Genomic DNA, 23,302 nt, shown 5'->3' with positions numbered 1-23,302 from the left:
ATAACGCATATTTTTTCTCAAAAAACACTTGATATCTCGGTTCACAGTTCTCTTAGGAATTACAAATTGGTATTAATTATCGAGATTTGCTCATTATATCAAATTTTGAATCAGATCTGGCCATAAACTCTCTTAGTAAAATTTTCCCTCTAATTCAAATTTTAAATTTATTCGGAAAACTGGCATAATTCGAGTGTCACCAGTTTTTTTTTTAAGCGTTGATCATATATTATGCTTTATTTGAGGGGTTTCCAGATCGTAGATGCCGAATTAGGCTTTAATTCTTAGCAGGAAAGCGTTTCTACATATTGGAAGTTAAATTTACCTGAAAAATAGAAAATATCTCAGTTTTGAGCTGTGTTGGGAAGAAACTGATTGCAGGTTAGTATTCATCGTGAGAAATTCTCTAAGATATCAAATTTTGAAGATGATCCGACAACATTTTCGAACCAAAATTAATCCCACAAAATTCGAAATATCTCGGTTTTGGAATCTTTTAGGGAAGAACTGATTGCAAATAAGGATTCAGCATAGAAAATTCTCCATGACATCAAATTTTGAAGTCGGTCCGAAACCAAAACTGTTTTTGTCGAAAAAATATCCAAGGTTATAGTCTTGGTTTTTCCCGAAAAAATGGTCCGATAGAATTTGAAGTTTTTATGGTGTATTTAAAGGGTTTCGAGGATGTGGAATCCGAATAAGGCATCGGTTCCGATCAGAAAAATTTTTATATACGTTTAATGCGCAATTTTTTTTACAAAATTCGCAATATATCAGCTTTGAGAAGAGTTAGGAAGAAAACAATGGTAGGTTAGTATTCAGAATCGAAAATTTTTTTTGATAAACCTGATATTGTAAAACCCCTCGGAGGCCATTAATTTCCTCAAAAAATCCCAAAAAACGCTTGATATCTCGGTTCACATTTCTCTCAGGAATTACCTGATTGCAAATCGGTGTTAAATATCGAGATTTGCTCTCATATCAAATTTTGAAGCAGATCTGGACATAAACTCTCTTAGTGAAATTTTCCTAATCATACATTTGGAATTTTTCAGAGTGTAAAAATTAAGGGTGCCATCTAGCTCGAACCCGGTAAGGATTGAAAGTTACATATCACAGGATTCTATATATGTTTTGGTTCCAGGAAATAATTAGTTTAGTAAAATGCGGATAGATGGCTTATAGCGAAGTTCCCCTCTGATTCAAATTATAGATATTTTTCGAAAAACTGGCATAATTCGAGTGTCACCAGTTTTTTTTTGGGCGTTGAACATATATTATGCTTTATTTGAGAGGTTTTCGGATCGTAGATGCCGAATTAGGCTTCGATTCTTAGCTGGAAAGCGTTTCTACGTATTGGAAGTAAAATTTATTTGAAAAAAAGGGAATATCCCAATTTTGAGCTGTGTTGGGAAGAAACTTATTGCAGGTTAGTATTGAAGCAAGGTTTGGGTAATGATATACTCATTATAGGATTCAATGCGTTTGGCCGCGTGAATAATTATCCTTTTAGACAATATCCTTACTGATTTAAATTTTAGATTATCTTCAAAAAACCCGACAAGTATCACCAGTTTCTCTAAATCATAAGGATTAAGGTTCATCTGTACAAATTATCTCCAATCAAAACCACTTGAAAATTATCCCAAAGAACTCGAAATTTGAAATTTACTGATTGCAAATTTGTATACTGTGTCCTCAAATGCTTCTTCTATCCTGCTTAAAAAATTTTCTCTCAAAATTTATTCAAGGTCTTATCTATTGTCTTTTTTGACGAAATGAAAATATTTGTTCGTTTGTTTCAACATTGTAAATTTTGAATACTGAAAAAAAAAGGACACAAAAATGTGGTAATATCCTTCATCATATCTTTTCCTAATCTGCAAATGTTTTACTTTCCAAAAAAAAAGATTGAATATTTGAACGTATATTATTACTTTATTATAATATCTTACATAACTTTAAATAATATGTTTCATTCTATAAAATTGACTTATAATCTGCACTGCAATATTTGAGATACGGAAGAAGCAATATATGTATAGATATATACATAATCTCAAGTTCTTTTTTCAGGCGATCTAGACCAAGAGTCCCTTTTTCGTTTTTCTTCTTCTCTTGGCAAAGACCATGACTTGGACCTGTCTTTCCTCATCCTATTCGGCGAAATAAATTTTGAGCTATCTTTACTTAAAGATCTAGATTTGCGACTATCCCTTCTTCCTTCCGAAGTTCTTCTGGACCTCGACCTATTTCTACTCCTAGATCTATCTTTCGATGCGCTCCTCTTCGATCTTCGAGATCTCGATCTTCTGGAGCGAGAACGAGATCTTCTTGACCTTGATCTGTGTCTCGAGTGTGTCCTACTAGTACTTCTTGATCTAGAAGACCTTCTTCTGGATCTGGATCTTCTGTGTCTCGAATTGGACCTGGACCTACTCCTTGAATAAGATGTGTGCTTTGAACGAGACCTGCTTCTTCTAGTTCTGGATCTAGATCTATTTCTTCGGTGGTCAGTGTCGTTGTTAAGGAATTTCGAGAAATATTTTATGTATTCCTCTTCAAGTTCTGGAGGATACTGGTTTCGTCCACCATGATAGCCACCCCTATACTGAGATTTATAACCTCTAGATCTTCGGTTGAAATAACCACCTGCCAATAACAAAAAATATATAAAAAACACTAGTTTATTGTGCAAGTTAATGAAGGATTTTCCAAAAATTCCAATCAAATCAATTCAATATAAAATGTACAAATTTGAATTCAGGATATAATGTCATAATTAAGATGCATAGAATACCTGATGTGTTTACTGATTCGATTTTGTTTCAGACTTTTTGAGAGACCCACCTGTTGCTTTGGTGTTCTGCTTCACCAGAGTTCTGTAAGGTAACGCTCTTCAAAATTTTTCGAATTCCCGCTTTCTACCAGGTGCCGTTTAAAAAGGAAATACTGATTTCAGACACTGCAAACATTCACAATAAATTACAATTCAGTTCATATCGAATTTTTACTCAAATGAATGGAATATAATGACAGACCATAGAATATAAAATATTATTGTTCTATACTCAAAGTTCACGACAAGAGCGTAGAAATGGGGGGATACTGGGGGTAATTACACGGTGTTCCTAAATTGGAGATACAAATGAAAATGACAGATTTCCGGATCATTTAAAAAAAAAAGTCCTATAATATGAATCCCCAAACATTTTGTTTTGAGATACATGTGTTAAAGTTTGAGTTTTTTTCTCGTATAACCTTCCCTTCACAAGATATTTAATTTGAATTGGCCAGTTTAAAGTTTTCACCATGTGATATGCTAATTTTGAATGCAAATCTACAGGGTGATATTTTTTCTGGAAGGATGCCTGCTTCCTTCCTCCAAAACTATATTTTGGTGAATGGCTGTTAGTTTAGAAAAATGTAGAAAAAAACTCTGGTCCAGTACTACACTTTTTGGTTTGTTATAGTTTTGTCGTATTTGCTATTGATTCTGAGAAAAAATCTCTAGTAATCCTCAGGAAAATCCAAATTATTACAAAGGTCCAGATAGTAAGCTCTAATGAATGCCTTAATTATAAGTTTTGGTATTTATTTACCCAATCTGTAAGGAAGATTAATAAATATTTGATAAACTGATATAAGCATCACAAAAAGTACAACACACTAGAAACAACCTGTATATTGAAAGCAAAGCGTTTGTGGGCTCATATTCATGAAACTTTTTTTTCTCAAAATTGTCCAAGTAATTTCTCATTTTCTAATTGGAGAACACCCATATGAGGTAAGAACAACCGAATTAGTAATAAAAAAAATTATTTCGAGTAATTTGGTTGAAATTTCGTTATCAACCTTCTTTTTTTAACATTACAGATATGAGTAAAAGTTGTCGTCGAAAATTTTTTTTCGATTATCCCCCCCCAAGAAAAAAAAGATCTACGCCCTTGGTTCACAAGAGTCGAGAATTGAGAGAAATGTCAAATGTAAACGATGTATACGCCATCTGAAAAAAACGCGATCCTTCGAAATCAAGTAGGTATAAATCTGAAAAACCTCCCGTTTTGTCTGAAAGTTTTACAGGTATAAGTAGACACACCAGGTTTTCTATGCATCTCAGTCATAATGTCAAAAGTATCAGATAATTCTGTTTTCATGGCTTGCCACTTTGTAGGTTAATCCAGTAATTAGGCAATAAAGACATTTGTCAAAAATAAAATTCAATATGGCGGCAGTTGGCATGTGGTTGTTTATCAATTTCCTCTGCATATTCGGATTCTATTTGTATCAGTGGGAAATAATTTGAGTAAAAACTGAATAATATCTGGAATCTGGAATGCCTAATTGCATTCTGAAGTTTTGACGCCAGATTTGAGTCCAAAAGGCTGTCAGTGTAAGGTTTAGGCAAAAAATTATATCAATATGAGTTTGAACCATGACGCAAATCTCATGACTTCACTTTAGTGTTTTTCACATTTTTTTGACATCGTAGTAATTTAATTCAGATCTAATCATAGATTACCTCTAGAAGCAGAAGCGTACTGAGATCCTCTAAAATATCCTCTCCTGCCTCTGGTCGGTAGCAAATTGAACGCAGGATGTCCTCTCATGCTTTGAGGATATACACCTGGCAAATGATATGGATAGCCATACAATAATTGTTCTGGATAGATGTCGCCACTATCCAAACCTCTTACAGGGTACAGTTCGTCTGGATTACCTGAAAGTTTAAAGGAACAGTAACAGTGTTAGAAAAACCAAAGCGGAAGTTGTGAATTCACCTGAATTATTAGGTGGTATGTCTTCGTCAGAGCTAGATGTCAAATCGTGTTTTCCTCCTTTCAAAACAGTCTTCAGCATGACTCTTCCCTGTAGTACGTTATGCAATTTTTGTTTCTGGTCCAAAAGTTCCTTTTCACTAGTGAACTTGTATTTTCTCAGTTCACTGTCAGCATTTTTACTTCGTTCAACGTTATAAGAATTAACTTCCTCGATTTCTCTTTTTTCCTAAATATTGAAACCGAAGTTTGAAATCAGATTTCATATGGATGCGACAGAATACTTACTTTGATCCTCCTGAACAATTCTTCAAGCAACCTGATACTCTCCAACTTTCTTTGAGCCTTGAGTAATTTTTTCTCTTCTTTGGCAATTTTGGCATTTATTTCGTCGGCGCTTTTTATTTTGAGTTTCTCCAGAATGGCTGCTTTTCTCTTTTCTTCCCTTAGTCGCCTTCTTTGTTCTTTTTGTTGTTTGGCAGTTAATTCTCTCTTCCTACAAGTACAAGTGACTTCGGTAACTAAGCACTTGTTCCAGATAATGTCAGAGACTTAAAAATGTTCAGAGTAGGTTAAAGATGAGAATATCTCGGTTAAAGCCGTTAATCTGTTCGATAGTTTCAGAGTCAGAACCACATGAAATTGATTGAAATCAGCTGCATAATAGGGAAACAAATATTCATCGGACATTTCATGAGAATTGTATAATTGGGAGATAAAATAATTTTTTTTTTGGGAAATTCGATATCTCAGAATCTATATGCCAGATTTGAATTTTGTGTTTATAAGCACTTGTTCCAGATAATGTCAGAGACTTAAAAATGTTCAGAGTAGGTTAAAGATGAGAATATCTCGGTTAAATTCGTTAATCTGTTCGATAGTTTCAGAGTCAGAACCACATGAAATTGATTGAAATCAGCTGCATAATAGGGAAACAAATATTCATCGGACATTTCATGAGAATTCTATAATTGGGAGATAAAATAATTTTTTTTTTTGGGAAATTCGATATCTCAGAATCTATATGCCAGATTTGAATTTTGTGTTTATAAGCTTATAATGAAGTGAGTTTTAGCTTTTACATAGGAAAATATAACCAAGCTTTTCTAATTCTATAACCAACCCTTTGAACAGCAAAATATCTTCTGAATTTCAATAAAAAATTAAATTTAATCAAAAATGGACAAACTTAAATACAGAGTGTCTTTATGATTTAGTGTCGATATGATATAATGGCATACATCGAAATGGGAAAAATCAAACATTTCTAACATGCATTCTTTATTTTTATATGTTCGTTTTCTGAAGGGAATAATTAAAAAAATGGTTTTATCTTATGGTATGTCAAACCAGTAGGTTTTGACTTCAGATTTGTGTTAAGAAGAGTGAATTAAGTAAAGCATTTTTCAATACAAATTCTACAATTGAAAATGGTTATAACAGCAACACTATGTTTTATTTTTTGACATTCCTTATGTCATTTGTGTTCAGTAGGTTATGGCATTCAATAATGGAAAGATACATGCTCCAACAACATTCAGAAATTTTAAAATTGTTTTATCAAAATTAGTCATCATTTTAAATGGCATCATATGTATTGGAAAACCCTTTATATTGAAAAAACTTATTTTGAATGACTTAAATATTAATTTTAACAAATACTGACATCCCCTTCCATTTTTCCCAAACTTATTTCTAATCTTGTGAACACTGAATGAAGTGAACCTAATATTTTAGATATACATACTTTTCCTCTTCTTCCTTTCTCTTTTTCTCCTCTACTTCATTCATTTCCCTCTCTTCTTTTTCTCTCTGCTTCTTCACTAGCCTGTCCCGAACTATTTCTCTTCTACGAATTGAAGCTTCACTCAAGTGTTTAGATCTATCGAAATCTACTTTTATATTGACGGTGAAAACCTCTTCTTCTTCTTTATGAATCAACTTCATGTCTCTTAAGTAGTCCATACATTTTGAAAATCCCATATAGTCTTTGTATTGCACATAACCCTCAAAGAAACACTTGTCGTCCCATGAAGAATTTTTTATTCCAGATATATGGTCCTTCATTTTATTACGATAAGGATCGCAGAGTGGAATATCTATGCACCTAGTTGTTAATCAAAAGAATGCTTAAAATGTTATTATTCTTGAACTGTCACATCTAAAGCTAAATTTTCTTAGAAAAGGTAGATGAATATTTGACACAAAATTAGTAAGCTTTCATTTTTAGTTAATAATTATATAGAAGAAAACCTACTCTTTACCTAATTGGGCCAAACTTCTCAAATATCTTGTAGAATAGTTTCTCAGAAGGCAGCAAGTCTTCTTCATCCAACAAATGGTAAGGAACAAACCATTTTGTTGGTAAATTTGATATGTGAACCGTATCTGGTCTTTGACCAGGTTTAAATTCATCCATATCCTTAGCTTCATTAAAAAAACTATCCCAGGCTTGACGACTAGGAAAATCACTTTTGGCAATTGCAGCTTTTACTCGCATTAGTTCTGAGAAGTTTTTAAGTTTGATAGTTTTATTATTGAGTTTAAGAACAGCTGCTTCGAGTTTTTTCTTTGTATCGACTTCAGCTTCAAAACGGACAAATTCCAAAGTACTTTTGGATACTTTCAACTCGCTGAATTCTTGTGGTTTCAAAAGGTCACGTAATTTGTCCATAATTTCCAAGTGTGAAATACTTTTTCCATTTTTTACAACGTTGGGCAATTGTAAGGATACATTCATTCTTGCAGTAGGTTTCAGGAATAGTTGTTGGGGAATATAGAGAGGGAGAATATCTGAAGTATCCTTGCAAGTCTGAAAAGCATTCATGATTTATTGATTATTTCTTATAAAATCTAAAGAAAAAAAAATAAAAGCAATTAAAATAATTCATGAATGCTTTTCAAATGACTTGTTTTCGATCTCATTTTTTTGATCCGTTCACAAATTACAATTAGTACACAAACATTCGATTTTAGTATTTTGACATTTTACTTAACCTCAATTGACCTTATTTGAAAGCATAGATTCCTAAGTTAAAGTTTTTTATATAGAATCATTACCAATTTTATCATATCATGAAGAAAATCAATCAAAATTAATTGAAACTTCAGAAAATTATTATTTCAATAGAATAGTTTTCTAATACGAATATTATTCTTATTGAAAAAAAATCCTTATGAGATTCTAATAAAAATAGTTATACATCTCAATCAAATATGTTTTCACATAATAATAAATAACAAATAATATCTCAGATTATAATTTAATTATTCGAGCAATATATCAAATGAACCACAATGGATCGATTAAAATTTATATGTTTTGATTAAATTTTATGTTCGAATTTACCGCGAAATTGCTATCCCCTAGCAGAATTTTCATGAACTATACACTTTAATACCAAGATGGTTCCTCGAATTCCCCTCCCCTTTCATTCACTGTCACTAAAATGAACTAATCTAAGCTAGTTTTAGGATAGTTCTTAACGTTAGATTTAATTAATTTTAAGTTTAGTGTAAGGTGAATTATCAATTATGGAAGAATATGAATTTGGGTATGTGTATTTTTTGATAATTTTCTGTTATCCGTACATTTTACTTCAGTGGCGTTTAAATTTTATAGTCAGTGAATTGGCGGAAGTTGTGAGCTGCCATTGCAGTCGGAAAGCTCTGTCCGTGTTGCATGATTAACCGGCTGTAGAAACAATTTTTTTTCTGAAATTAGTTTTAAGAATATTATGAGAATGTTGCGAGTGAAGCAAGAGATTTTGGAGGAAGATGAGAAAGGGTATTTATTCATTTAGTTTTCCTTTTTTGCAATTCATGTTACGTTTTCATTATTTATAGGTCACACGTTTTCCCAATTTCAGTTTGATCAATTTTCTTGTGTCTTGGCATCACATCTAACTAATTTTTGATAATCTTAGACATTATTTATTATTATTCGTTAGATTCTCGCCATTTAGGGATTATTTAGAATTTTTTTTTATCGAAACCGTTCACCGACCCCAACCCACCATTGGTTGGTACTCTTGCATCATTCATGAATCTATTCCACTTGGAAACGGTAAATACTGTTTTCTTGATTTCTGAGGCATTATCTTTTGTTTATAATTTACCTGTTTTTCACTGTATGTCTTGAATAATTACACCACAATTTTTCAAAATACCTTGAATGAAATTCTTTGTATTCCTTCAAAATAGACTTTCGATACTTTCACCACTTTCAGATCTGAAAATGATGCTAGTTGGTTATATATTTCAAAAAGCTGCCATTTTGTCAATCATACCGTTGCTAACACGATAAAACTTATTTGATATTAATTCGGGATTGTTTAAGAATTAAGTAATTAACAATTTGAGTTTTTTTGCAAGTCATTTTATAAGTTTCGATATTCGTTTAATTTCTCTCTCAAAAAGGTCAACGGCATTTTTAACAGACCAACATATTGTAACACTTTATAGAATAGAACGAAACATTCCTGTTATCTTGAGGATGTTTCTGAATTGAATGAATGTCCAATTGAAATACGTTAATACGTCAATTCATTCTACCGTTTCCTTAATTATTCTGTTGTCGTTTGTTCAGATGATATATTTTCATTGATATATCAGGGAAAATAATTATTCATTGAGTTGTTTATCGAATACGGCTCCCAATTTAATTTGGGATACTGATTCAATAACAAAATATTGCGGAACTGTTACCTAATTTAAAAGTTTGATATTTTTCCATGGAGAGTCGGTAGTTTAATTATTAACTAACTTAATATAAAGAAAGTTGCAGTGATTAATAATAATAATTAATTAATTATCGTTGTTTTAGTAGGAAAACTAGGTTTTAGTTAAGTTTCTAGAATTCATCGATTCTTTGTTAGTTAAGTTCACTTAAGTTTGGTGGAAATTTCCAACAATATTTCCTCTAATTCAGTCTAATCAAGATACATTTTGTTAGTATCAAGATTAGTTTGCACTTGGAAGTATAATACATTTTCAGTGAGTATTCTTGTTATAAGTTAGCTCTGGTGATAGGCTCCCGCATGGGCTTTTGGAGTAAGAGTCATTCTAAAAAACACTCTTGGTGGTGTGCCTTTGAAGTGAGAGAGCCTATGACTGATGTTATGATTACAATAAGTTCTTAGGCTAAGGTTAAGTGGTTGAATTAGTTTATTGTTCAGGCCATTGATTGCACTCCATTCTATTCTAGTGAGCCTCAATCACTCAAAACCAGATTACCTAAACATTTCAACGGTAATCTGGCCCCCAAGTTGAAGGTTTCTCTTTCTGTCAAAAGAGGAATGATGCCACAATTCTTACTGTTTGAAAAGGAGAGAGTAACGCAGGAACAGCCCCCTTGAATACGGATCTTACCTCTGTGTATACATTTGGGGACCTTTACGTTCAATACCTGGTAGTAGGCCGACATGTCACAATGGAGGTAACGGAATTTTTTGTGACTCAAGTCACATAACTTCACCAGTTATTAGTACCACGGTTGATGTAGGACTAGTTACTTAGGTTTAAAAATTTTACGGTTAATTCAGCATCTATCATACTTAACACTTCTCCATCGGGTTGTATTTACTACCATTTTAGCTCGTTTATTGCCTTAGGCGACTGTAGTAAATGCTAAAATCCATTGTTGGCCATCTAATTATATATTTCATTATTAACTGTCGGAAAAACTGCAATTTTTCTATTAGGAAAACCATTGTGTCAATTGAATCTGTGTTGATTTTGACTGATTTATCTTAAGGTTTGGACATTCTTATAAAAACTTGGATGAATTATGTTGTTAATTTTATCTATGGGAGAATGTTCAATGTCCAAACTATCCTAGGTTTATATGAGACTTCTTAGAGTTTGTGAGAGTTATGAGAATCAGTTGTGTTAGGTTTAGGCTTTGTTACTGTGTCCCACTGCCGCGTTATGAACGGCACCTAATAACGAATTGTCTCCCAAATCCAGAAAATATCTTTCCTCTTCCTGACAAACTTGAGGATAAAGGGCCTTCTCCACTTGGTCAATTGATGGAATCCATAATATAATCCACTCATTCCCTGTATGTTTTTTTCGCAAGACATTCCTAAAATTGTATTCTGTTGGTTGTAACCTATATCCAAAGGTAGTCTACATTAATTTAATAATATTTGTTATTATAGTCTTTATCAAATGCAAACACAAATATTGAAAATAAATATTTTTTTTTAACGATAGCAATAACTATAAATAAACTAAAATTATGAATCCCATTAAATAAGTCAGCCATTCTCGTTATCTTTCTGTTGTCTTGGATGTTGGGCACCAATGAATTTAACATAGTTAACTCAAATTTAGACTTTTAGATTTTGTAGAGTTCTTGATTTTACATATAAAGCTCTTAATAAATATGTTAACAATGTTACTCGCGGATTTTGGGGAAGTAATGTGCTATTTTATTGGTCATGTTAATAAAAAATTCAAAAAATTTATAAATTTTTTGGGGTCACTAGGCCTAACGAGGTCTAAAACTTTGACAGCATAAGCATGGAAGTTTCCATTTAATTTTCATTTAATAACATAGCAAACGTGTAGAGTATCGGCCCTCTAATACTTCCCTGAGGAACGCCTCTTGTATTTCTTACTCAAGCAGATGACTTAGACTAAATTGTTATTTATAGATTTGATGTTGAATTAAGCTGTAACCCTTGAACCAATCTATAATAAAATAATTATCCAAACTAGCCTTCATGAAATAAATAAAAGAAGTTTTAATTTTTGTTGTTTTTTATTCTATAAAATTTTTTAGTTTCAATACTTGAAATTGTTCAATTAGCAGAACATCTGAATTTAGATAGGTATAAATTATTGTCATTTGCAAAATTTCATTTCTGCAAATGAGCAACACTATTGAGATATCTAACTCTTATCTAAAAATAAAACACTTGAAATGTAGCTGCTATAACAGATTTTTCAAAATTGTAATTGTGCCAAGAGATTCAGAAATACACATAAGCAATAGGATATATAACATCATAACTAATTGCATTTGTAATTATGGAATAAACATATTTTTGAATTAGTAAGCTGTGTTTATTTGAAAAACTGTGTGTTAAACTAAATTCAAGCAAACTTCTATGGTTTGGGTCAGAAAAACAATATGGCTGCTCATCTGGAATGACAGGAAGTATAGGATTATTGAAAGACATTTGGGAAATACAAAACAATTGAATGTCATTTGAGAAATACAATAAATTTTGAAGGCCATTTGGGAATTACAGAAATATTAAATAAGAAATAGTTGGTCGGATTGTCCTATAGGGAATGGTGTTGTCCTGTGTTGTTTCCTCGTTGATATTCCATGCACTCTTGTGTTTTTGGGAATATTTCGAATTCTCATCCTGTTCTGTTCTTCGATGGGAATATGATCTGCCGAAAGTTACTTGGCCAGATCGTATAAAATAAAAACCCCATTTTGCATTCAAGACTTGAGCAATGTTAGAATGTACTATTTAATTACAGAAAACTCTTTGTCGGCGGTCTGTCATGGGAAACCACCCAGGACAATTTGCAAAGGTATTTTGCAAGGTATGGAGAAGTTATCGATTGTGTTGTAATGAAGAATGCAGAATCCGGGAGATCACGAGGTTTTGGGTTTGTAACATTCTCAGATCCAGGCAATGTTAACGTGGTTCTTCAGAATGGCCCTCACACCTTGGATGGCAGGTAAGCTTATTGTCTCCATATCGTTTATTTTATATATGATTGGAAATATTTTTGAGTACCAGTTCTTGATCGTAACAGGCTGATAATTGAATTTTTTTTTTTAAGAACTATCGATCCTAAACCTTGCAATCCCAGGACATTGCAGAAGCCTAAGAAGGGTGGAGGTTATCCCAAAGTGTTCTTGGGTGGTTTGCCATCCAACGTCACTGAGACTGATTTGAGGTCGTTCTTCACCCGGTTTGGAAAAGTAATGGAAGTAGTAATAATGTATGACCAGGAAAAAAAGAAATCCAGAGGTGAATATTTTAGTTTTGAAATAAGCATTTGTGTTTTCCACCAACAAAATAAATTGACAGTCCTCTCAAATGAAGGACTATTGACATGACATATGTTCAAGGATGCCAATAAAATAAAAATTAATATTTCACTAGTACATCTCCATTTGATAATTTTTCATTTTATTTTTATGGTAATAATAATTAAGACTTGATTTTTTCTTCCTGGGTCCATAATTTTTTTTATTAGATGCAAATCAATTCAAAGAAATCTATTCAATAAATGATTGAATAAATTCAGAACTCGTTTTACAAAATTTTTGAAAGTTTTTGATGCAATTCCAATGCAAGAAGTTTGGATGTTTTTCATTCTGAGGAAATCTATGATGTCTCAATTCTTTATATTGTTATTTCTTCTAATTGTAATAACACATTGGATTGGTTTCATTTGCAGGGTATAAAATTTCATTAATTTTCTGTTGGCTGTTCCAGAAACTAAAAATTAAATTTAAAGTAGTTTAATTTACAAAATCAAGTACTAAGTACAAGGTCCTAGTTTCTTCACATCTCCATGCTTCGAAAAAAATTTATAAGGGCATGGTAATCAATAACAATTTTTTCAGGATTTGGATTTTTATCGTTTGAAGACGATGACGCAGTTGACAGATGTGTATCAGAGCACTTCGTAAACCTAAATGGCAAACAGGTATGTCTGATCAGATTTATTTTCGTCAATTATCTAGGCTATTACATTATGTAAGAAACGTCTTGGTGGTCTTTTAGTCTTTGAGTAGCATATCCTTCTAAATTTGTCAGTCTCTGTATTTCAATTCTTTTTTGTTGCTTTCTTGTTGGGAGTGGGCAATTTTGCTTCTTTTTTTTTACTTCGGTGTTAAGTTTATTTTGTTGTCGATGTTTGTTTAGGTATTCTTAGCATAATTTAAATTTTGTGGAGAAAGTACCGGTAATTGATTATTTTCACTGCCTGGTTTTAAGAGATTGTTAATTCTTTCTGTTTCTCTATAATCACACGAAGTTTGACCTTCTTCTCTAATGTTTGAGTGAAATTTGATGAGCTGAAAATGTACCATGTAATGAAAATAATGTTAAGATCGTTGTTTGGATTTGCGAATCTGGTACAGAATTTATTTTTCATTCTGAAAGTTATAACAAAACAGTTGAAATCGGGAAAAATAAGACTTGGATGCCTCTTTTTCATTTCATAAGTCTTATAAAATGAAAATTCATCGAATTTAAATATTTTGAATATTCTTCAATACAGAACAAAATAATGAACCATAACCTAAAATTTGCAGTATTTCTTCGATCGAATTCCAAAACTTTTTTGATATATTATTATCTGTCCCCCCCCCCAGGTTGAGATCAAGAAGGCCGAGCCACGCGACGGCTCCGGCGGCAATAAGATGGGTGGTGCCGACCCGACGTCCGCCTGGGGCCCTCCGCAGGCCCCCATGGGCATGATGCAGGGCCCGAACGGCCAGATGGGCGGGCCCCCGATGAACCTGGGCGCCCCGATGGGTCCCAACATGATGCAGAGCTATCAGGGCTGGGGGGCATCGCCCCAGGGTCAGAACTACGGGGGCTACGGCACCCCCTCGGGCCCCGGCACCTATCAGAGCTGGGGAGCTCCACCGGCTCCTCAAGGGCCCCCACCGCAGTGGGGCAGCGGTGGCTACGGAGGTCCGCCACAACAGCAGGGTTATGGATCTTACGGTGAGTGTGAGTGTTTCTTTTTCAGTTAGTTTTTTTTCTCTTCCTGGTGGGAAAAGCAACTAACAATCGGTAGGCCTGTTTTTTTCAATTTTTTTTTACTACTCGACGGTTATCTGTTTGAATTAATATTGAATGACTATTTATTCACACTGTATATTATATGGAAAATAACGAATTGTTCCGATACACAGTAGCATCTTCAGATTTTTTCGTTTTTAATATTTGAATTTTTATGATGAAGTATCAAGGACGGTAAGCATATTTTACAATAATGTTCGTTGAGTTAACCAGATTCTGTAAAGCAATTTATTGCTTGAATTATTTGAGTTTTCCTTGTTGTCTCTTGATTGTCATCACAAATATCTATTTATTCGAAATGTAAAAATCTAAAGAAGCTATTGTTTGGCGAAACAGTTGTTATTGATCTAATAAACATTGGAAATATAATAACTGTCATCTAATATTTTTTTGCTTGGCTTTTGGGCACATGGATTTTGAGGATTTGTGATCGAGTGTATGTAATTTTCCATTTTATATTGTCAATTATTTTTACAATAAAATCGATCTCCTCAGAATTTTCTTGCCCCCAACTATTTCACAAGTTCTGTGCTTTAATTAATTTATGTTCTCATTCTTGTGCATTGCGTTCTCAAAATAAAATTAATACTTTTGAAAATGTCTGGTTATGGTGCAATGATATTCATTTACTAATTGTCCCTTATTAATAATGTGTATTTTGCTTATATTTCATTATTATCTTTTTGTACAAACTTATTGTTTTGTTCAATAACTTATTTTGTCATGGCTTGACTGTATTTTATTTATATTTTTTTTATCGTTTCTTTATTTCCGAAAATGAATTGTTTCATTCCTCATTTTATCCATCAGATATTTGACCTTGTAAAAAAAAGACAATTAAATTTTGTATACTTCAAATTGGTGAACTTTATTTAATGCAAGGTTCATTGCTGTGTAACATAAGGTATACAAATTTGAAACAGCTGTTTTTCTGTAAATCGCGTCATTAGTTATGAAAGGTGGTGAAACATAAAAAAAGGGGATCAACTCATTCGCTGCTCTTGTCATTGATGCGTGACATTCTCTGGATCTATTCAAGTGCTGGCTACCTGACGATTTGATTATGAAAATCTGAAATGTATCTCACTCTTTAATAATCTCTTTCATTTGTATACCAATTATAATCAGCTATGCGTCTTTAGCATGGTGGAAGAACACTGAAGATTATTTGATCTACACTTACATGTGAGGAAATGTAGCTTGCTGGAAGCAATAAGAATATACCGCAATGAGAAGCTCCATCCGGTCAACTGGATTGGACATATGGGAATATTGAATCAGTTAGATTCAAACCTCTTGGCAAAACCCTCAGATCTGATGCCACATATCTTCGATTTCGATACACTCTTTGAAACGGTCATTGATGACCATCTCAGTGCAATTCGTAAATTGCTTGGAAAAAAGTCCTCCATATGGTATACCGATGGATCAAAATCAGAGGAGGCAATGGTATTGGGGTTAATGGGCCTAAAATGAGGATCTGTAGATTCCAGGGAAGTGAGCCCTCTATGTTGCAAACCGAGACACTGAGAGAGATACGTGTGTATACTATCTGTGCGAGGAACAGAGAGGAAATCTCATTAGTTGAACAACATTTGAACGATTCCCTTTCTAACATCGAGTTGAGGAAAGGGGTGTACATGTCGATGTGTCCGAAATTATTTGGTTTGAATTGTCTGAAATCTATGTTAGTTTTTTGTGGAATCGTTTATTTTCAACAGATATAATTCAGAACCTCTTGACTGTCGATATGATCAGACAGTAATGTAGGAAAACTGCAAATCGTTAGGTCCCTATACTTGAGTAGATGCCTTAACATTGCTCAACATAGTAGCCATCGATTTCTATTCTGAAAACCTAAAAACGATATTAGCATTGATTTTTTCTCATTTTTAAAATGAACTTCTAGAATACAAGAAGTTTTTTAAATTGGAACGAATTAAAACCAGGTGTTTGAAACAGATTTCGAACTTGGTACTTGTCGGAGAAAACATGTGTTCAAGCAAAAGACTGGTCCAAAGCACTTCCCCGTTTAAATACTTACACTATTTAGTCCATGAATTGGTCCAAAAACAATATTCTAAAACAAAATTCTTGTAGCAGCGAATGTATTGAAGAAATTATTCTCGATTGAGGTTTTTCGCCTCTAACTTGTTCCACAAATCTCGGAAGAAATAACCACTGTTTCTCATACCTACACCTGACCGAACTGCATTTTTGATCCGAACATTTTTATTTATTTTTTCCATGTCGAATGCCTGTACATGTATGTAATCCATATTTTTTTCTCTCAAAACAGTGGATTCGAATTTTGCTCTAGGTCCAAGCGCCGGCAGCGGCGCAGCCAGCTGGAACAGCTGGAACATGCCCCAGAACAGCGGATCGACCGGACCGTCCGGTGAGTATGTCACGTGCCTCCTATACCCAGACGGTCGAATAACACCGAATTCCGCGTTATGCTGACAGGTTACATTGCAGGGGATATGTACACGAGGCAGTCCGGTCCAGGCGGACCGGGGGCCACGCCCTCTGCCCCGCCTAACATGTCCTCTTCCGGCGGCGCCTCCAAACCAGGCTCTGACTACTCGAACTACGCAGGCTACGGCTCCTACACAGCTGCTGACGCCGGATATGGCGCCCCGCCAAGGTCCTACGGAAGCGACGCTGGATCCCAGATCGGCGGATACTCCTCCCAGCCCCCGAACGCAGGTGCTAAACATTTCAATGATTTTAAAGAGTGGCCCAGTTCATGACAACCTTTCGATAACATAAGCATTATTAGCTACGTAAACAATGCGCCACCCTACCAGGTATCGCAGCCGGTCAACTTCGTCGCTTTGCGCGGCCATTTTAGCGCAACTGTCAGAAAGGCGACCGCCCACAGGGCGTGTCTAAGATTCAAGGAAGCCGGACGCAATTGGTCGGCCGATGATGACCCGGTAGGGGTCGCATATTATTGCAAAACCGTACTTGGGTAATTTGAATAATCTATGGGTATGTTGTAACAGTTGGAAATGTGTTGGCTTGAAGAGGACAGAGCAGGACAGGTCACTCCCGCCACAATCACTCAATTATTCTGATTAGACAGACATATGACCCAGTGGAATCAGCAGTCTGTTGAGTTTACCTCGACACCTCTCTATCGTGTATTACTAAATCCACACAAACACACACATCAAGGATCCATCTCTAATATCCTATGTTGAATTTTTTTTTTAAGGGGCTGTTTCGACACAACAGGAGTGCACCGTTACAAACGTCAAAATTTAAAATCCGTTTGTATCGTGAACACCTTGATTGCATCGAACGTCCACAGTAGTAGTTTTTTTCCTTTGAAAAAAAAATTGTTAAAGACACCTTCTGAGTACAGACAGACAGAAACGTTGACTATTTTTAAGCATCGCTCAATTGTTAAGAAAGTAAACAGTAATATATTTAAAAATAGAATAAATTGAAAATTTACCTCATATCTTATGTATGATTAGAATGTCTGGCTGGTTTTGTGTCTCGAGATGACGAAAAAATTAGGTTATAAGATGTTAAGGACCTTATAGTAAAGTTAGTTTTTTGAAATGCATTTACTCATTAATCGAACTGGAATATAATTAGGCGTATTTTTTTTTTTACAAATAATAATCTTAAAGTGGTAAACGGTGATAAGTTGATTTATCTAGTCTCGATGATTTCTCATGTCCGATGATTGTAAGTTGTACATATACTGTAGAGAAATATTTAAATCGAATATATTGAATTTTATATATACTGACCAGCAGGCAATCTAATTATGATAATATCAAAAAGGATAAGTGATCCTACTAGGATATCTTTAGACCGATAATATTCGATAAATATTAATTTTTTATACCGTTTTACTTGTTAATTCATGACCACCAAAAGTAGTAACCGTAAGATTAAGATTTAAATTAAGATCTGGCAGTACTGTTTTAATGCAGACCGTGCCAGTTGGCCAGCCTATAACGGGTATGAACCAGTTACATGAAAGATACATTTACTTGCTAATTGAGTTTATTTAACTTTAAAGTTTAAGTGGTTAAGTGTGAACTAACTTAAAGCAAGTGACAGCTAGAAAAAAAAAATCATTTACAGGCATTAGGCTGGACATCTCGCATCGTTTTATGCTCCTTAGTAAATTTTCAAAACTGTACATTGAGCCTTGAAAAAGTTACGCCAAATATTTAAATTCTGTTGTTATGTTATACATTTCATGATTGTACATTTATTTATTTTTTTACCTTTTTACATATTTTAAGCCGAATTATTTATTATCCTAATTTAAGTTGTTGCATTATTACCCTTTTAAAATCTATAATGGTAGTCCCTTGAGATATTTCTTCTGTTAGAGTAAGTTGTTAAGTTGATCTGGTTGTGATAGAGACCAATGAAATTTAAGTGTTATACTGTATTTCTAAAGACGCGTACTAGCTGTTATTTGTTCTTAAGCTGGTTAAGCCTTCATCAAGCCAATATTCAGATAAGATAAGTGTAGCAAGTAAATGATAAAATATGGTAGTTACGAACCAAGGTGATTTTTATATTATTAAGTAGAATTTGAAAATTCTGTCTGTCTGGGCAACATCTGTCTATCTAATCAAGTATAATTGACTTTTAATTTTGTTCATTGAACTTTTTCGATTCTTAAATTGAGTGTGACAATCTATATTAAGCAATGTTCATCATAACTTAGAGGTAACAATATTGTTGTTTTCTAGTTTTAGTTGTAACAACTCCTCAGTTGAACACAGACCAATATTTTAAAGAAAAATGTTATAGATTTAGGATTCGATTCTCCCTCGTCTTCTTTGGTGGGGGCATTGTATATACACTAGATTTCAAATTATTCAGAAAAAAAAATTTCTCTTATTGTTCACTCATGATATATATAGCACGTAGTCTGTATATTAGACAGTTTCCAGTTCTAGTATTCCAAGTACACTAAAAAAACATTACTCTGGAGGAGTATTTCATGCGTGAGCTGGTCGAAATTGGCAAAAAAAAAAATATAAAACAAAAAAAAATACAAAAAATTAAAAAAAAAACGAAGCGGCATTTATTGCTCTTCGTCACTAAACACTAAAATATTTTATGCATGTACTAAATCTGTTTGTTTTCATTGTAATTTTTTTTTTTGGGTTAATGTTTTTAATCTCCTTGTAAATTGATTTTTTTGTATCGATTTGTTAGACTTGTGGGCTTAATTCTTTTTATCGCATAGTGTTTCTTCCTTCTTTTACTATCTCATTCATACGAGATATCTTGCATTATTTTTTCGGATGAATAGGGATATTTTACTTCTTGTTTGGCCTTTCCCCTCTACCTTATCGACTTCTTTTTTCGAAAAGAGAGTGGTATAGTTATTCATATATTATGGAGACACTTGTCTCCTTTTTTTTTTGTGCTCGAGCATATATTTAAATATCAATTTTTGATATGTTTCTGGAGCCGAAATATGGTTGAGATTTATTTCCTTGACATTTTCCTGATAATTCGAATCTCAACTTTTGAGGCTCTCAAAATTTGAAAAAGCGTTCTTTGATGGTGACCTTTCCAGTTGAATTATTTGGGAATTATCCATCGAAGGATTGGTGAAATGTAGAGAATTCAATGAGCATTCGTTGCGACTAATTGTTTGTTTGTCGTAAGTTTTTTGTTGGTTTTATGTGTAAGTAAGAACTTAGGATACAACCAACTGTTGCCTTATTTAATTTAATTGAAAACAGTTACGTAGTATTGAATTGACATCACCAAGAACTAGCTGCATAACCCTAACCCCTTCCAGTTTAATTGGTTTAAAATTAATGTTTTAATAACATCGTCTGGTGGATTTTCACGGGTTTTAGGTTTCTATGAAATAGTTTCTGAATGTTTGTCCATGTTTGTGAAATTTGTCAAGTTTATAATGCAGTTAGTTTTGAATTGAGAAATGAAGGGACAGTACAAATTAACAGACAGTTAGGTTATAAATTCTAAGTGGTGTTCTGAGATAGTGTTAAAGTAAATTTTTCTCACTTATTGCGAATTGATTGTAGGTGTTGCTTATTCTGTGTCGGAGTTGAATGGAGAATATCTGACGTCACAATACACACGAGTATATTAATATACATTTACTCTGATAAGTAACTATTGTTTACTAGTTTTTAGATTTAAATACCTTGATACAAAATAAATCTAAAATATTGATATAGATTATTTATGAAACTGTATTTTGTATTGGAATATCACTGATATAATTAATTGAATTGTTAGAATAATAAATTCGATTAGAGGAGTAAAAATTAGAACAATTCGACTGATGTACAGGTACATATAAGTTTTAAATTAAACTATTATACAATAAACATATGATTAGGACGTTTATTATAGTGCAATTCTGATAGTTCATTATATAAGATGTTCTCAATAATTTTTTAACTTATTTAAAATTAAGGCATGCGCTCTTTCAGACAAGTCATTGAAAATCGAGGCAGTATCTGTTGCTCAAGAGATATTATTTTGTATTACGTTCATTAAAATAAGAAAATCGATCAGGCAATTATTACTCAACTAGGAAAAAACTGTATATTTAATATATGAGTGTGACTTGTAAGTGTGTAAGTTGTTTTCTAATTCTTAAGTCTGATGTATTTATCGACCTGTTGATTATTGCATAAGGTAATTCATTACACCAAGGTTCTAGGTCTCAATATATCTGGCTGCGAAGTGGAATCCTTCCATTTTTTTTTCTTTCAGTTTGGTCTCCTCAACCCGAAAATTGTGTCTATCTTGTAAGAGAGATCTGTTATTTTGTTACGCTCTTCATTTTTTGTCATGTCCATCATTTTTCGAATATGTCAATATTTTTTGTGTTGGCTAGATGATTTCATTCTGGAGTCACGAACCTTATCTAATATATATTTTTAACTGAATTTTATACTTGGTGATTTAGGAGAAGGATGGGATATGGTTTGGAGGCACCTTTCGAAATGTCTGCAACTTCAATAAATTTCGAAAATTCAATCCCGGTGAAAAATTTCCGATTCAAACATTTCAAAAATTTATTGGGTATGAATTTTTTTCAAATGAATTAATTTTTTAATCGATTGCAGTCGATAATTCAAGCACTCCCATTCTGCTTCTTTGGTTCCATTGGTATACTTCTAATCTACCATTTTCGTTCAATTTTCGATTCACTTTAACTGACTACTGTTAGTTTGAAAAAAAGCTTAATTGAGGTTAATAATAACCTATATAGTCACGGTTGTTCCCAGTAGTAGTACTTGTTGAAGAAAACTGGTTGAATTATGTGTTTTAAGAAGTTAATATATTTATCAGTAGTGCATTTGTATTAGGGTAGATATCTTTATAATATATGATAAATATGAATACACTAGGCTGAGAAATTTATTAGTTAACAAATACTTACAAAACTATGTACCTATGAAACTAATATGCGAAAATGGTAAATATAAACTTAAAAATGCATTTGTGTTTCGATAATCCCTATGAGTTTCAGTTGTAGTTTCAGTGTAGCATCATTTATATCGTCTTGATATTTCATTTGGTAGCATTCGTTCTTTTTCCAAGTCTTGATTTTTTCAATGTTTCTGTGAAGTTTCAACATTGGTTCTTTAAATTCGAAAAAGGTCAATTCATTTTCTTTTTCCTTTATTTTTCTTCTTTAAGTTGTCTTTCACTTCTTCTATATTTATCTATTCAGTTGAAAATTCTTGTACTGTCTCTTCATTCATAAACAATTATTTTTCAAAACGTTTTCAATTTGTTCATATGAGTTTCCTTTAAAAAAAGTTATTGCCAAACTTCACTGAACTGGAAATTACTCTTGAAAGACTACAATTTTTTTCAAACTGCTCCGTTCTTGAGTTTAGTTGATAAATTAAAATTTTACCTTAGGTAATTACTCAGCTGCAGGAGGTGATTCTTATGGAGGAGGACCAAAAAGAGGGAGCAGCTACAACACTCCAACCCAGTCTTACCACCCATACAGACGTTAGACAATGCGATTTCCTTTTCTTCGTTTTCATAAGACGAGGCAATTCCCTTAATATTAAGAAAATAAGAAACGGTTTTTGTAAATCCGCTTCAGATTACATTTATGTCGTATATATTCAAGATTTTTTTTTTTTAATTGAAAGATTCGTCTTTCTGTTCTTCAGTTATTTTATTCGCTTGCTTGCATTGTTTGACTTCAGTATCGTTGTTTTTGTTTATTTTGTGTTGATGAAGGAAAGATATTCGTTCAGATGGAAGTAGCGGACACAAACAACTCTTTAAATGGTGTTTTGAACAATATTTGATTGATTGTTATTTTCCCCGACATTCCTCCAATCGTTTTTTATTAATATGATTGTTTTTTTCTTTTTTTTTTATGTATTTTTACTTAGAGAATAAAGTGTTCTAATTTGAAGGCTTTCGAATAATTTCAATTTTTCTTTTTTGTTCCTTGAGGAACTAAGAGTTATTCATTCATTCACGAGGATTTTTATCCTGTGAAGATTTGGTCCTTCGCATACAAGATAAATCTTTACAACATCCCTGATTTTTCTAGATTTTTCAATATTGTGTTTTTTGAAATAACTCATTATTTGAAGTGTTAGCATTATTGAGAATGTTTTGACGTCACGCAGGTGTTTTTGATGCGCAGGTGTACGGTTTGTGCAGGATATTAAAATTTGATATTTTTTCTTGGATTTGCGTTGGCGTCTGAATGAAAGTAAT

At 33.1% G+C, this 23,302-nt stretch overlaps 2 protein-coding genes across 25 annotated transcripts; one reads left to right on the top strand and one right to left on the bottom strand.

Moving 5' to 3' along the window:
• Window positions 1-1,911: 1,911 nt before the first annotated feature.
• LOC123671590 (A-kinase anchor protein 17A-like) lies at window positions 1,912-9,009 on the bottom strand. Of its 3 annotated transcripts, none has more exons than XM_045605522.1 (7): window positions 8,897-9,009; window positions 7,043-7,590; window positions 6,526-6,885; window positions 5,067-5,274; window positions 4,782-5,007; window positions 4,523-4,720; window positions 1,912-2,652 (listed from the first exon to the last, which is right to left on the bottom strand). In XM_045605522.1, exons 2-7 carry the CDS (start codon window positions 7,516-7,518, stop codon window positions 2,060-2,062), a joined length of 2,061 nt encoding a protein of 686 aa, XP_045461478.1. In that variant the 5' UTR covers window positions 7,519-7,590; window positions 8,897-9,009; the 3' UTR covers window positions 1,912-2,059. The 3 variants fall into 3 exon arrangements, with proteins under 3 accessions (XP_045461478.1, XP_045461479.1, XP_045461477.1); XM_045605523.1 differs by lacking the exon at window positions 8,897-9,009 and adding an exon at window positions 7,688-7,755; XM_045605521.1 differs by lacking the exon at window positions 8,897-9,009 and having other exon boundaries at window positions 7,043-7,782.
• Window positions 8,177-22,991, top strand: LOC123671592 (heterogeneous nuclear ribonucleoprotein 27C). 22 transcript variants are annotated; one of them, XM_045605536.1, is made up of 9 exons: window positions 8,185-8,332; window positions 9,985-10,215; window positions 12,279-12,482; window positions 12,588-12,778; window positions 13,381-13,463; window positions 14,134-14,497; window positions 16,869-16,967; window positions 17,036-17,278; window positions 22,478-22,991. In XM_045605536.1, exons 2-9 carry the CDS (start codon window positions 10,202-10,204, stop codon window positions 22,576-22,578), a joined length of 1,299 nt encoding a protein of 432 aa, XP_045461492.1. In that variant the 5' UTR covers window positions 8,185-8,332; window positions 9,985-10,201; the 3' UTR covers window positions 22,579-22,991. The 22 variants fall into 22 exon arrangements, with proteins under 22 accessions (XP_045461491.1, XP_045461497.1, XP_045461488.1 ...); XM_045605537.1 differs by lacking the exon at window positions 8,185-8,332 and adding an exon at window positions 8,418-8,565; XM_045605538.1 differs by lacking the exon at window positions 8,185-8,332 and adding an exon at window positions 9,570-9,773.
• Window positions 22,992-23,302: the final 311 nt, after the last annotated feature.

This window comes from Harmonia axyridis, chromosome 1, assembly GCF_914767665.1.
Source record: "Harmonia axyridis chromosome 1, icHarAxyr1.1, whole genome shotgun sequence".
NCBI lineage: Eukaryota > Metazoa > Arthropoda > Insecta > Coleoptera > Coccinellidae > Harmonia > Harmonia axyridis.
This window is presented reverse-complemented; position numbering and strand designations above follow the sequence as displayed.

What these genes read in the sequence shown, in the direction of transcription:
- LOC123671590 (XM_045605521.1), bottom strand. Translation starts at nt 7,605, where the DNA reads ATGAATGCTTTTCAGACTTGCAAGGATACTTCAGATATTCTCCCTCTC. An exon ending in AATTGTTCAGGAGGATCAAA is followed by an intron (nt 5,008 to 5,066) that starts GTAAGTATTCTG and finishes TTCAATATTTAG; the next exon opens with GAAAAAAGAGAAATCGAGGA. An exon ending in GTACGCTTCTGCTTCTAGAG is followed by an intron (nt 2,653 to 4,522) that starts GTAATCTATGAT and finishes TGTTATTGGCAG; the next exon opens with GTGGTTATTTCAACCGAAGA.
- LOC123671592 (XM_045605526.1), top strand. Translation starts at nt 8,516, where the DNA reads ATGAGAATGTTGCGAGTGAAGCAAGAGATTTTGGAGGAAGATGAGAAA. An exon ending in CCTCACACCTTGGATGGCAG is followed by an intron (nt 12,483 to 12,587) that starts GTAAGCTTATTG and finishes TTTTTTTTTAAG; the next exon opens with AACTATCGATCCTAAACCTT. An exon ending in CTCCCAGCCCCCGAACGCAG is followed by an intron (nt 17,279 to 22,477) that starts GTGCTAAACATT and finishes ATTTTACCTTAG; the next exon opens with GTAATTACTCAGCTGCAGGA.